A 14,313-nucleotide genomic window follows, 5' to 3' on the forward strand; every position below is an offset into this window, starting at 1 on the left:
AATGATCCACGGACAAAACACTGAAAATAAACTTGATCTGTGGTTCTGCCTGAAAATCATGGGATTCCCATCCTGTGTTATGTTCGAGCTGTTCTGTGCAGTGGCGAGGCAGTCTGTAATGACTGCCAGATCTAAATGGGAACATAGATGGTTCTCAGCAAGGCAGGTACAGATCAAAATCTTGTTAGTTCATCATTTTAAACAAACCCACTGCTTTTGTTTACAAAAATGTACTCTCTGCCAAAGAAGAGAAGAATTTCCTTGTAGAGCCATCATTCAAAATTACTCATCATCTCCACAAGAAACCGTAAGGCAGCCCAAGAACAACTCTTACATTTGTTTATTAACAATCTTGAGTGGGCCTGGTTTTAAGTTCCCAGTTCATACACATTTTGCCAGTATTTAGCATCTGTAGCTAAATAAAAAGAAGAGGGAGATTAAGGTCAGTTGTATTAATTATGTAAATCCCATGGCCCAAACATCAAAGGTACATTTCAGATTTTTACTAAAAGTTAGAGATGAATTAAGTCATTTTTACAGAACCTTGGCTTTAAAGCACCACAGAACATTCCCACAAACTTGAATGTACTTCATAGAAAATTTTTTTTCTTTTTTTTTCTTTTTGGTTGTAAAAACACACTGCCAAGATCCTGACAACTCAAGAGGGAGTACCCTCCTCTTCTCTTTTTCCAGCTATTGTTTTACATTTGGGATCTTTGCTTTTATTGTTTCCTCATGGAGAATAAGCCTGCTTTTATCTGGAAAAAAGGATTACTTTTCAGAAAGATTATTTTTGAATTGAAATTTTAGGAACTTAGAAGTTCTCTCAACTCCTTAATATCCAACTTATGTTTTGTTTAAAAAAAAAAAAGAAAACACAAAATAGAGCTTACTCTCTACAAAAATATTTGCTTTGAGTCACAACACTATGTCACAATTATTGATTATTGATTTGAAATGACCTTTTAAAAATCATGTTCTTTACGATTGTGAAAATATGCACATGAATATTTGTAAAATATTTTTTAAAATTTAAATTTTAGTTAACATACAGTGGGATATTGGTATCAGGAGTAGAATTCAGTGATTCATCACTTACAGACAACACCTAGTGCTCATCACAACAAGCGCCTTCCTTAATATCCATCACCCACCTAGCCCACCCCCCAACCATCTCCCTGCATCAACCCTTAGTCTGTTCTCTATCGTTAAGAGTCTCTTATGGCTTGTTTCCTCTCTCCTTTCTCCCCACGCCTTCCCATATGCTCATCTGTTTTCTTTCTTAAATTCCACATATGAGTGAGATCATATGGTATTTTTCTTTCTCTGACTTATTTCACTTAGCATTATACAGTCTAGCTGCATCCACTCATTGCAAGTAGCAAGATTTCCATTTTTTGTTGGTTGAGCAATATTTCATTATATATAATATACACATGCGTGCCACCTCTTTACCCATTCATCAGTTGGTAGACATTTGGGCTCCCTCCATAGTTTAGCTATTGCTGATAACACTGCTATAAACATCAGCATGCATGAATCCCTTAGAATCTATATTTTTGTAGCCTTTGTGTAAATACCTAATAGTGCATTTGCTGGATTGTGGGGTAGCTCTATTTTTAAGTTTTTTTTTTTTTAAGAATTTATTTATCTATTTCACAGAGAGAAATCACAAGTAGGCAGAGAGGCAGGCAGAGAGAGAGAGGAGGAAAGCAGGCTCCCCACTGAGCAGAGAGCCCAATGCGGGGCTCTATTTCAGGACCCTGAGATCATGACCTGAGCCAAAGGCAGAGGCTTTAACCCACTGAGCCACCCAGGCGCCCCTATTTTTAACTTTTTGAAGAACCTCCAAACAGTTCTCCATAGTGGCTGCAACAGTTTTATAAAATATTTTTTAAAAATTAGGATCACCCACAAACCCACTACCCAGATGGAACTGCTATATCTGTATTTTTCTTTTTTCCATTTTCTTTCTCTTTACTTTGACACATACACACACAGGCACACATGGATTTTGAAGCACAACTCATATCATACTGTATATATAGTTTTTTAGCTGGTTTCTGGGCTTAAAATTTTGCCAGAAGCATTTTCCTATCATTAAGTATTCTTTGAAAAAAAAGATTTTAAACTCATACAGTATTTAATATATGGCCACACAACATTTTATTTAATAATTCTATTTATTCTTGTTATTTGTTGTTTCTAATGTTTCACTAATCAAAATGTGACCAGGAATTCTGGCTGGACTGGAACTGGGACCCAGATATTTCCAGACTGTTAGGTGAGGCAAATCTGGTCCCGTGGGGGGTCCATTGGAATATGATTTTTTCCATAAGAGCTGAAGAGCTTCCTGAATTTATAAAAACTTGAACTTTGGACAGATATTTGCTAATGTCTGAAGAATTGGGGAAGCCTATGATGCAGGCTGAGTACCAACCTACCCCGCAAAGGTACCCAACTGAGTGTACAACTGAAAATGGGGTAAAAATGAAAAGCATATCCCCCCATCACAGCAACCCTGTTTCCCTCTGGATACTTTGGACCAATCTCCATGGCTAATGACATCTCTCTTTTTTGGTTTGCTCTTGGTTTAATGGCATGAGAAGCATCACAGCAATCTCAATTTCCAGTTCAATAAAACCATTGTTGTGCCCCCCAGTGGAAGCATTTAGAGTCAGGGAGCAACAAATAGTAAGTGCTTGAAGAGGTTTCATAATAAGAGGTGCTATTCCCATTTCCACCCCCGGTTTCCTGAACTCATATCGTCTACCTATGGGAAACAGACTATAATACTGGAAATTCATTCAGAGCATACACTCCATCTTGTAGGACATCCCCCCACTATTTGGAGGAATTTACCTCTTAGTTGGTGTCATAACAGAGTCTTTAATAGGTCATCCTATGAATTTATGAGACTAACAGCTTCTGAGTAAATGCATTTATGACAAGACCAATGAATCCTATGGACTTTCACCCATTTCTTATTTTTGCGTAACACTTTTTTTTTTTTTTTTGGTGCAAAGGGATAATTTGCGGGATACTGTGAGAGTGAGTAAGCATGAAGTAAGCCCAATGATAAGGTGCTGACAGAGGTATTATGGGGAGGAAAGACGAATTCATATTTAAACTAAATTTATTCTATTGAGGAAATAATACCTGCTCCTTCCGTAGTGGGAGGGGTTCACTATAATCAACCTATGACAACTTTAAACTGGCAGGCTGTGCCAATAGGGATGGTGTCGCACAGGGTGACAGAAGGGAGGGGTTGAGCCTCGGTCTCCCTGTGGGCAGACTTGGCACCCAGCGGTGGTGGTACTCACATCAGAATCAGTGAGGGAAGGCCACGCTGCGGAATTCATATACAACCTTGATGATTGTATATGATGGTCACTCATACAGGAGTCTGTACAGTGGGCTCTGCCAAGGTTGGGAAGGTCTTGAATGACTGACAACAAATGAAATGGATCAACCTGTCCATATAATTATTGACAATGTCACAGTGTCACTGAATCAGATGTCCTATACTATTTATATAGAACAGTAATATTTTCATAGTTTGGGCTCATTCGGAGACATCAGTCCATAAATATTTCCTTAGTTCTCATTGCCAGTCTTCATTTTTTTTTCAAGTTCCTGACATTTGAGCAAATTGGTGGTCACAGGCCTTAAACTGGCATAGATCTGTACACCTAGCCATCTATCCTTTGAGGCATATGAAGTTCCCAGGAAAACTGCACAGAGCTCTGCCCACTGGAACAAGTGCCCTCCCCTCCACCCTTTGTGGCTGGAGGCCTGGGGGCTGGACAGGAAGTTACTGTTTTATGGGTATGGGGTTTTAGTTTCACAGATAAAGAGTTCTAGAAATGGTTAGTAGTGATGATTGTACAACAATATGAATGCACTTAATGCCACTAAACTGTACACTTAAAAACGGTTAAGATTGTAAATTTTGAGTTATGTATATTTTACCAGATTTAAAAATAAATGAAACTTTTTAAAATGAGCACAAAGGCACTGTGGTGGGCCATGCAAGGGATCACATAAGGTTCCTCAACTGCAGCTTGCAGAGGCTCTGCACCAACCCCCATCTGCTGTTGCAGATGCCTTGATCACATCTATATCTGCTGGGGTCAAAGGCCATCGCGGTGGATGTGTTTCCACTACCACCCAAACCAGCTGGATGGCCCCACTCAGAGCTGGCAGGTCAGTAACAGGTTAGAGCGAGAAGTGTTTGGGGTGCAAAGTAAAGCAAGATGCCTTTCACACTGGAGAAGCTATTTCAACTTCTGGAAAGCTAAAGCTATGTCCCAGACTATAGCATCTCTCCAGAAACGTCACCGAGGTGGCAGGCCCCTGAGTTTTCCTAGAACGTACGCCTAACCTCACACGTGAGTGCTTTGCTTGGGCGTCTAGGGCACCTGCTATTTTCTGCTTATCGGGTCTAATCAGCACGATGTTGTCAGTGCAGTAGGCCAGCATGGTGCTCCTGGGAGAGGCGACCAGTCAAGGTCCCCCGTGGACAAGTTGTGACAGAGACACATAGGAGCCCGCTTCTAGATGAAAACAAACTGCTTATGACAATCTCTGCTTATTGGATTGAAAAGACAAGAGCTATTTTGGAAGTGCTGCCTCTGGAGGGAAAACTGAAGTGCATTTTGAAACCTCCAAGAATTTGGCAGACAGGGACCGTAGGAGCAAAGACAGATAAGCTGGCACAAGATACAGAAAGTGATTGGTCCCCTAATTGACACGTTCAGAAAAAGATCTGCGGAGCACCTTAGTGCCACAGAGTGGTTCTGCTGAGTTTGTACAAGAGAAGGGCACGATGTGGCAGGCCTGAAATGACGGAATAAGGGAATGGTGTTGAATTCAGAAGGCAGCCGGGAACTCCTTGAAGGCTTGTCAGCTGAAGAGGGCCATGACTGAAGTGGCTTTTTACAAAGAGGAATCTGGCAGCAGAGCCTACCATTCCAGCCAGGACAAAGCAGTGAGACCTGAATTAGAGTCATGACTAGAGATTCAAGAACGTGGAGGGATCCACTGAAGAAGTGCCTGTAGCGGAGGCACTCTCCTTAGGTCTGCACATGGGGGCCAGAGACAGGCAGAAGCCAAAACAACCCCGAGATTTTGAGCTTGAGTGATTGGGACCAACACAAGAAATTCTGAGGTCAAGAGGTGGGTCTGGTATTAGGTAGAAAATAATAAAGTAGCTGGTATTATTAAGCTGAAGCATCTTGAGGGCAGGGGCTCTAACTGCTTTGGTTCATATTTTTATCCCCAGTTCTTGGCACAAGGTGAGCCCTCGAAAAGTATTTGTTGCAAAATATGTGCCCAATCCATCCTGAGAAGGAGGTTAATTATCTACTATTTTTTTTGCAATTGATTTTTTAAAATTTTGAACCATTTAAGGCATATAAAGATATAGTGGATACAATAAACATTCATATATAGAGAGAGATCTATTCCTTAGCCTGAGACACAAAGTAACACAGCTTTTATTATTATGCCCATCCTACAGCTGAGAAGCCTAAGGCCCAGAATGTTTAGAAAACTGACTTAAGGTCACACAGCCTATACAGGCCAGAGCTGCGATAGGAAAATAGGCCTGTCCACCTCGAGAGCCCATGTTCTCAACCACATCTAGTTTGTGGCATTGGTGAAACCTCTGGGGGGAGGCACTCCGTGAGTGTGTAGAAACGTAATACATGAGGCAGAGAGAGAATTGAGGTTTAAAAATACTGATACGGGAATTATTCGCATCAAAGTGACAGTCCAAGGGATGTCCGTGGAAAGGCAATACACAGTCCTAAGTGGTCTGAGGACAGACTTGGATTTGAGCCATGTGCCTTCTTGGAAGGAGAAGAAAATGTAAGAGACTATTTTAAAACCTTGCCTGTTCACAGAGTAGGTGCCGTTTTTATGAGCTCTCCAATTTCCTTCTTAGTTCCTAGAGAAAGGGCGCTCACTCTCTTCACCTGGCACAGGGCGAGGCCAAAGAAGGCGTCGATAGTTTGCATCATCCAGTGGATCAAAATCTGGAAGGGGAGGACGCTATGTTTTTTTCTGCAGGTAAAACCCCCACTACAGCTCTGTTTCTGTTACACTGGGTATCTAATATCTCTGAGACTATGCCCTCCTCCACACATGACACGGACCATGGAGGTCTGATAGTGCTGAAGAGAACTGCATTGAATTTGTAATCATTAACAGTACTATCCCCCAAGGAAACATTATTTTGGTTTTCACTGTCAAATCAGAAGTTTTAGTTGCCTCAGGAGAAATGTAAGTATTCTGGAAAAAAAAAAAAAAAGTCTTGCAAGTATTTGATAAGTAGCCAAATCTCCTCAGGCCACTGAAGATCACAAGATTTTGGGAAAGTTCCCAGTTAATATCAAGTTTTTGTTTAAAAATTCCTATAGCCATATTATTTACAATTAGAATATCTATGTGATAAAGATTTCTGAAGATGTTCCCCAGAAGTTTGATAATATATCGTAGCGTACTTTAGGTCTTGGCATCTGACGTATGTCTTCAGAGCTCTTTAAGGACGTTTTCAACCCCCTTTAAAAATCTCAGAAACACAGAAGGTAGAGACAGGATATTATGCTGACTCTCTCTGTAATGTCAGGATAGGCTAGTCTAGGTACAAAACATAAATGCTTAAATCTCCGAGGCTTCATGCAACAACCATGACCACAAAAAAATGTGTTCTTTTCACTCAAAAGTATTGGCTGTAGCTCTTGAGAGTAACTGCTCTCCGAGTAATGCCTTGGGCAAACAGTCTCTTCATTTCAATCTAATGCTGAATAGCTTCGGGTTTCAGTCACACCCTATATTTAGAGTATATTTTCCATCATAATTTTCTCTATAATCTTGAGATGTGATCCCCAAATATCAAGACAGGGAAGAAGGGGCATCTGGGAGGCTCAGTTGGTTAAGTGTCCACCTTTAGATTTCAGCTCAGGTCAGGATCTCAGGGTCATGGGTTTGAACCCTACATGGGGCTCCATGCTCAGTGGGGAGTCTGCTTGAGATTCTCTCTGTCCTTTTCCCTTGGCCCCTCCCCCTACTGGTACATGCTCTAGCTCTCTAGAATAAATAAAGCTTAAAAAAAAAAAAAAAAAAAGACAGGACAGAGGAAGCTGAAAGACCTCGCTGGCAAAATGATACATGTTACTTCTCACAACCCACTGGACAGAAATAGCCACATGGACCCAACCAACAGTAACAGGGCTGAAAAGTACAATCTCCTGTGTCCCCATGAAGAAGAGGAAAATTAAATAATGATGCATACAGTCATATCTCCCATTTTTACGAGGTAAAAGCCCCTGAAAAATGAGACACTAATGATAAAATGAGGATAACTATATTGTGCCTTAGCAAGGGGAGAAGTAGACCGATGAATATGCAGGGCACTAGATCTTTTTTTTTTTTTTTTTAAGATTTTATTTATTTATTTGACAGAGAGAGATCACAGTAGGAGAGAGGAAGGGAAGAGATCACAGAGAGAGAGGAAGGGAAGCAGGGCCCCTGCTGAGCAGAGAGCCCGATGTGGGACTCGATCCCAGGACCCTGAGATCATGACCTGAGCCGAAGGCAGCGGCTTAACCCACTGAGCCACCCAGGTGCCCCAGGGCACTAGATCTTAACCCTACTGTCTGATATTTTGCTTGATGATGACCAGAGTTCTGTTCTTCTACTTATTTTCCATCAAGGACTCACAAACACTGGAGAAAAATCGCCATTGGTCAACCCATTGGACAAAGGCTGATGTAGTACAAATCTAGGTGTTCATCCATCTGTAATTACATAGGGTTTTAAGAGTAACATTTTTCTCCCTTTCTGACTTCTTGGTTCTGGGGCCACATGGAGAGGTTTCTGCTTCTTGAAGACCCACAGATGCAGCATTCACCAAATTTCCCATGGTTTGTTCTAGACACACCAAAAATCAAACCTCAAGAACTAAGTCTATGATACCCATTATTTTCTGTATACTTAATATGGAAAATGCGGGAAGTGAATCAATCTCCCTGAGGCTCCTTTTGGCATTTCCACATGCTCTGTTGCCATCTTTGTCTGTCTACTTTTCATTTCCTTGGTGTTGTCCGCATCACTATCACGGAACTTGGAATCCTTCTCCCTAAATCTCCTTTCAGTCTCCCAGCATCTGCTAGAGCAACTTGCGTATGACCATTAGTTAATTAGTGTTAATGGTTTTTTTTTTTGAAGTTTTTAATTCCAGTTAGTTTAACATAGTGTTATATTAGTTTCAAGTGTACAATGTAGGGATTCAACACTTCCATACAACACTCGGTGTTTATCCGGTCTCACAGACTATAGAGAACAAAGCGATGGTTACTAGAGGGGAGGTGGGTGGGGAGATGGGTCTCTATCTGGTCTCTATAGTCAAGAGGCTGTTCCTTGGTTAGTCTCTCTCTTTTCTCCCCCTTTCCTCACTGTTTTGTTTTTTTAATTCTACATATGAGTGAAATCATATGGTATTTGTCTTTCTTTGATTGACTGATTTCACTTAACATAATACTCTAACTCCATCCATGTTAGTGCAATTCATGTCAATGTTTCTTAAATAAATGAGTGGCTGGTTTCTTTTTTTGCCCTACTTAGAAGCAGCATAGTTAGCATTTCAATGATGTACTCTACATTCCCTCAAGTCATTGCCCTCTAACCCTTGCTGCTTTGTTCAATCTCTTCTGCTGCATGGAGTGGTGGTTCAGAGAAGCAGTGAAACTTGGAGATAAGAGGCAGTGTAAGAAGAAAGTGCTGAGTGGCTGGCAAGGGTCAACATAGTTTGTGATCTAATAATCTGAATACTTACTCACTGGGGCTGAGGACAAATTGGGGAGGTTGGGTTCTTCCGAGAAGTGTTAGAGCAGACTAAAATGTCTACTTATAGAGATTACTTTCCCTGTTATTTTATTTGTAAATTTTTAAAAATACAAATTTATAAATTTATTATCAACATAGCTTGTTCTATGCTAATTTACCCCAGTAATATGAATGTAATTTTTGACTCATTTTAACCTAATGCTGATTTTATAGCTATGATAATAGAAGATGGATTTTTGAACTAATCTGGAAAATTTTTCTTAAAATTAGACCATGTATATCGTTCAGATTTATGTCTTCACGTACCAATTAGTGTTGTGAGTACTTAAAAAAAATATGCTAATATGAAGGTCAGCGGTATGCAAAAATTACTCACCAGGTAAATTCTTGATTTCCATACCAGTAGAGGGATAGAAGAACCCTGAAATCACATAATTCCAAGATTATTATCCCATTCAGAATGCAAACCCCAACACGAATACAGGATTCCTAGTACTTACGGACTTGGAGATGGAAGCTCCCTTTAAGATCATTTAGGCAGATGAGGAGGCTGAGGCCAGTGAATTGGGATGAGAATGCTCCTGACTCTATTCCTGGTGTTCTTAAGGTCGAAATTATATCCTGGATCAGTTTTGTCAAATGCAAACATCAGTATATTGCTCTTGTTTTAATTGTCTCCCAGGACAGTAGGAGGTTGAAATGCTACAAAATATGTGAAAAAGATCTGCAAATTTTAAAATAAATGTAACACCCTATTGATAAAACAGTTATTTAGAAAGCTGCCTTGTGCCTACCATGCACTTAACAACAAGAGCTAAAAAAACAGAATCTCTACAATTAAAAAATTTACGATCCAATTAGAAAGAGAGATGAATAAAAGCTAGGAAAAAATTGAATGGATATTATTCTAAGAACTACGTACAGTCTTGTGAAATTTTAGTTATAATGGAAGGTTGTGCACTTAAGGTGGCAAGAAAAAAGGTTGGGGGAGGTGGTGGTGGCATTTCTTCTCAGGCTTTCCCCCCATAGCGAGGTATTAACTATAGCAACAACTACTCTTAATATCATGAATAGTTATCATGGATGTTTTGTATCTTTTCCTTCTGGTTCAGTTAGAGCTAAGTGAAGATGGCAGATGAGCACCCAACACGGTGCTAAGGGAAGGCATCTCTTCCAACAGTGAAGTGGCAGGTTGATGTGAGATTTCTGACTTAATAAAACACCTCCTAAGGCTCTAACACTGTTGCTATTATTGTCACCCTTATCCCAAATGCTGTGCCAGCTGCTCATGCGCTCAAACATACAGACATAGCCTCCTAGGCCGTCCAGGATGCGGAGTGCAAGTGGCAGCCTTTTTCTGCACCACCCTGAAGTCCTACCTATCCTGGGACGCTCTGGAAGGAAGCCCATCAATGGGCGCTGCGAGCTGCGCGTACTCCCCAGCAATCCTCCAAGAGGCCACACCCAACACAAGGCCCCCATTGTGTCTTGGGGAACCGCAGCGTCACAGTATTACGCTGGCTGCCCCTCTTCAAGAAGAGCCAGCGGCTCTCAGAGACCCCAGCCAGGACTGGGCCGGGCGCCCTCCCGCAGGGCAGGTGGCAGGAACACGGGAGCGCGCGCGCTCTAGGGCCGCGCTGGCGCCCCGGGCCCGCACGCCGGCCTCGCGCGGGCGCCGCCGCACCTGGAGGCGGAGCCAAGCCCTGTGGCCTGCCCGCTCCCGGGCGCGAAGCCCCCTCCCCGCGTCCCCTCCCGCCGCGCTGCAGACGCGCGCAGGTGCGTGAGGCCGCGCCTGCCCGGGACCTTGCAGACGCGGGCCCACCATGGAGCACATCCGCACGCCCAAGGTTGGTGGCACGGGCGCGGGCGGAAGAGGGAGAGCGGGAGCTGGAGGAGGGATGCTGAGCCGGCGGGAGGCCCGGTTTCCCTGCGGGGCGCTGGCCGAGCCGGCATCGTGAGCCGGGGAGGAGGAGGAGGCAGGGCTCGAGCATCTCCCGGTTCGCTGTGAGGCTGGTCTTTCTCGGGCTGCCTCACAGGCCTAGCTTTGGCTGTTACCGGATCTAACCTCTTGTCCTTGAGAGTGCGCATTGGACATAAGGGTGGATGGGAAGGAGCCCCAATTGTCCGTTGAGTAATAAGGCTGCTGATAAGCTGATAAACGCTCCCTTCTGGTCTGGCACTAGGTTGCTGCTGCTGCACACCCCCCCCCCTCCTTTACTGCCCCCCCGCCCCCAATTTTCTGTTGGCTGCTCTGAGCAATTGAAAGAGAAAAAGCCTTCCTGATGACAGGTGCAAGGGAAGGAGTTACGTGCAGGTGGACTGCATCGGGCACTCCGGAAGCTTGTTGAATCTAAGGGCTCAGACCCACATAGTTCACATCCTCAGGCTCTCAGCTGCAATGGACCTTACCCAGAGCAGATGATCAATATTCGGTGTGGGGTGAACGTTATTCTCGGTCCTTCCATCTTCTTGCCGCTTCCACCAGTTTTCGTTCATTGAGAAGGGTGCCGCTTTCAGATTCATCCACCGGTGTGTTTGAAAGCAGCACCAGCTTTTGCCACTCAACAAAAGCGGCTGGTGCCTGGCCATTCCAGATAATGACACTGAATCGTTGACGGCTGCACCAAACTTTCCCACTCATAGTTGCACTACTAATGTAATTCAGAGTGAAAACTATATCAGCATTCGTGTCTAACAAAAACCCTAGACTAGTGAAAGAATGTATTTCAAGCCAGTTGGCTGTCTCTCGTTACTGCCACCATAGCTCCTTGTGTTTCCAGGATGATCTCACGTTCAAAATCTAGGCCCTTGATAGAGTTGAGTCAAAGCTGGGTCTGTGTGGTCAGAATTTAGGGGGCTCCAGGGATCCCACTCTTTTCATGCAAGGGGGGAGAGGGAGGGCATCGCTTTGTTAAAAGTCCAGTAAGAATTCATTCCTAAATTGTAGAATGGTTCTTAAGTACCTCTTTGTAGAAGCAGCTTTATAATGATCTCAGGTCAGTGGAAGAATAAATCTTTTAGTTTGCTAGATAGTGTCAGTTCCAATAGTTAATTTAAGTTGTATTGATTTTTCACTACGGAATTAAATTGTTGCTTTACTATTGGGAAATTGTAAACATAGAAGAGAGTGCCCTAAACCACAAGGTAGGCGGCTCAGAGCTTTCCGGATGGAAGTGGTGCTAAATAATTTATTCCGGAATGACAGATTTAACTCACGGATTCCCTTCATCCTTGCCAAGGACATCTTTGTCATGATAAAGGGGGCCCTTTATAAAAAACGATACCTGATGTGAAGGTCAACAGCAAGAGTGATAGAGTGACATGACACCATAGAATATGATGTGGGGAGTGAAGGCCTTTTCTAGTCTATGTTCAAATTCTGTACAAAGCCATGTGTATAAACCTAAGCAGCAAACAATACTCTACTTATTCTTATAATTGGTTTTCGTGAACACCCTCTAAGCAGTTTAGTACCTCAAATCAGAAATCTTCTTCTATTAGGAAATGGAAAAAATGGGAGGGGGGAATGGAGAATCGTCTGAAATGGCATTGGATCGAGGGTTATTAATATTTAGGATAACACAGGTGGAAAAATTAAATACAGAGATTGGATGGATCAGATTAATTTACTCATTCATATCATTTCACAAGCCTTTGAGAACCTTTCATGAGTGAGGCTCTGTTAGGTTCTGGGATCTTGAAGCCTCAGGGAACTCCTTGTCTGGAAGGGGAGGCAGTTGTAAGTCTGGACAGAGATATATACAAGAGACAGTGGACGGAGGAGAGGGTAGATGAGAATGAGCTCAACTATAAAGGGTGAGGAAGTCTTCTTAAAGAAGAGTAGCGTCTTGGGAGACAAACCACAAAAGACTCTTAAATCTCAGGAAACAAACTGAGGGTTGCTGGGAGGCTGGGGGGTAGGGATACGGTGGCTGGGTGATGGACACCGGGGAGGGTATGGGCTATGGTGAGTGCTGTGAAATGTGTTAAGCCTGATGATTCACAGACCTGTACCCCTAGGGCAAATAATACATTACATGTTAATAAAAATAATTTTAAACAAACAAAAAGAAGAGTAGAGTCTTAACGTGACTCTGGTCAAGGAGTACCAGGAGCGCTTGAAACAGTTCTCTTGCAAATTGCGTCCGTGCGATGTATTGTAAGGTATCATTACAACCTCAAAGACAGCTGAAACCTTATGAGTGATAAAGATGGAAATGATGAAGTGATTGCTTGAGGCTAAACATCATCTCTTTTCATTTTGCATTTTTAGGTGCAAAACTAATTTTCACAGTATAAATGAAAAATAGAACACGGCTACTTACAGAGTATATGTTGCGAAGTATATCATTAGTCGTGATTATATCCATCCTTCTGTTTTGTTTCCAGTATGCTCTGGGGGAGCTGGATAGGTAGTTTGCCTTAGATTTTATGATTCATGTCTTGGGCTATAAGGATATAAGGATATTCACAAATTTTGTTTTTCTGATCCACTGTGGGTTTGAAGTGATTATTTACCATGTGGATAACAGGCTTTTACTTTAAGAGGAAAAGAAGTGCATGCATATATGCATGTATAACGTACAGTTGCTTTGCTACTACAATGAAAGTCATTCATTTACTCTTTAGAAGCTGTATGATATCCATCACAGCCTCTGTGTTCTGCTTCTGTCTCTGGAGTGCAGTTTGAGACAGATGCACATGAATAATCTGGAATACTTTGCACATATTTCTTTCTGTGTGTGTGTGTGCGTGTTTAACTGAAGCCTTTAACCGAGCATATGTTAAGCAGGGTGTTTCTCTCCCAGAATTGTTCCTTTATAGAAAAGAAATGTTCTGAGGATAAGCTAGTCTGTAGTTGGGTCAAAGTGAGGACACCAACTATTACCTGCACTCATCATAGTGAACTTTTGGGTTTTTACTTCTCTATCTGGATTTCTTTTTTAACCACTCTGAAAGCTTGGTAGAAAGAAAACACCCTGCGAGAAGTGGGTTCAATTATACAAAAAGACTGCAGGACTCCTGGACGTAGCTTGAAGTGTTTTGTAGGATTTGGTTCAGTACTGGACTGAAGCTAATGTGTCTAGAATCCTGGCTAAGTAATCTCTACTTTTTATGCTTTGATCTTTCTGGAAGGCCTTTTTTCCCCCCCATGTCACTAAATTTTAGTTGTAAAATAGAATATGTGATGACTCCCAAACTGCAAAAATGACCTTGAAAATGTCTTCTTTTTCCACCTCATCCCCTTGTCGGAGCCATTACGGGGCTAGCCTACTAACTGGTCACTGTTCTTTTCACTCTTTTCTAACTAACCCCTTCTGCACAGTGGGAGCCTGGGGAGGCTTTTAAGGCACAAGCTGATCATGTTACTTGTCTGCTGAAATTCTTGGGTGGCTTCCCCCCCCCCTTTTTTTTGGTCTTTATTTTTAAAAGATTTACTTATTTTAGAGAGAGAGTGTAAGG

General features: G+C 42.3%; 1 protein-coding gene across 1 annotated transcript in view; it reads left to right on the top strand.

Moving 5' to 3' along the window:
- Positions 1-10,515: 10,515 nt before the first annotated feature.
- MTMR7 (myotubularin related protein 7) overlaps positions 10,516-14,313 on the top strand; it is a 102,687-nt gene continuing 98,889 nt past the window's right edge. Inside the window, exon 1 of the mRNA XM_082715603.1 lies at positions 10,516-10,697. Coding sequence (XP_082571729.1) covers positions 10,674-10,697 — 24 coding nt within the window. The 5' untranslated portion in view covers positions 10,516-10,673. The remainder of the gene's footprint in view (positions 10,698-14,313) is intronic.

The sequence above is a fragment of the Mustela nivalis genome, assembly GCF_964662115.1.
Source record: "Mustela nivalis genome assembly, chromosome: 20".
Taxonomy (NCBI): domain Eukaryota; kingdom Metazoa; phylum Chordata; class Mammalia; order Carnivora; family Mustelidae; genus Mustela; species Mustela nivalis.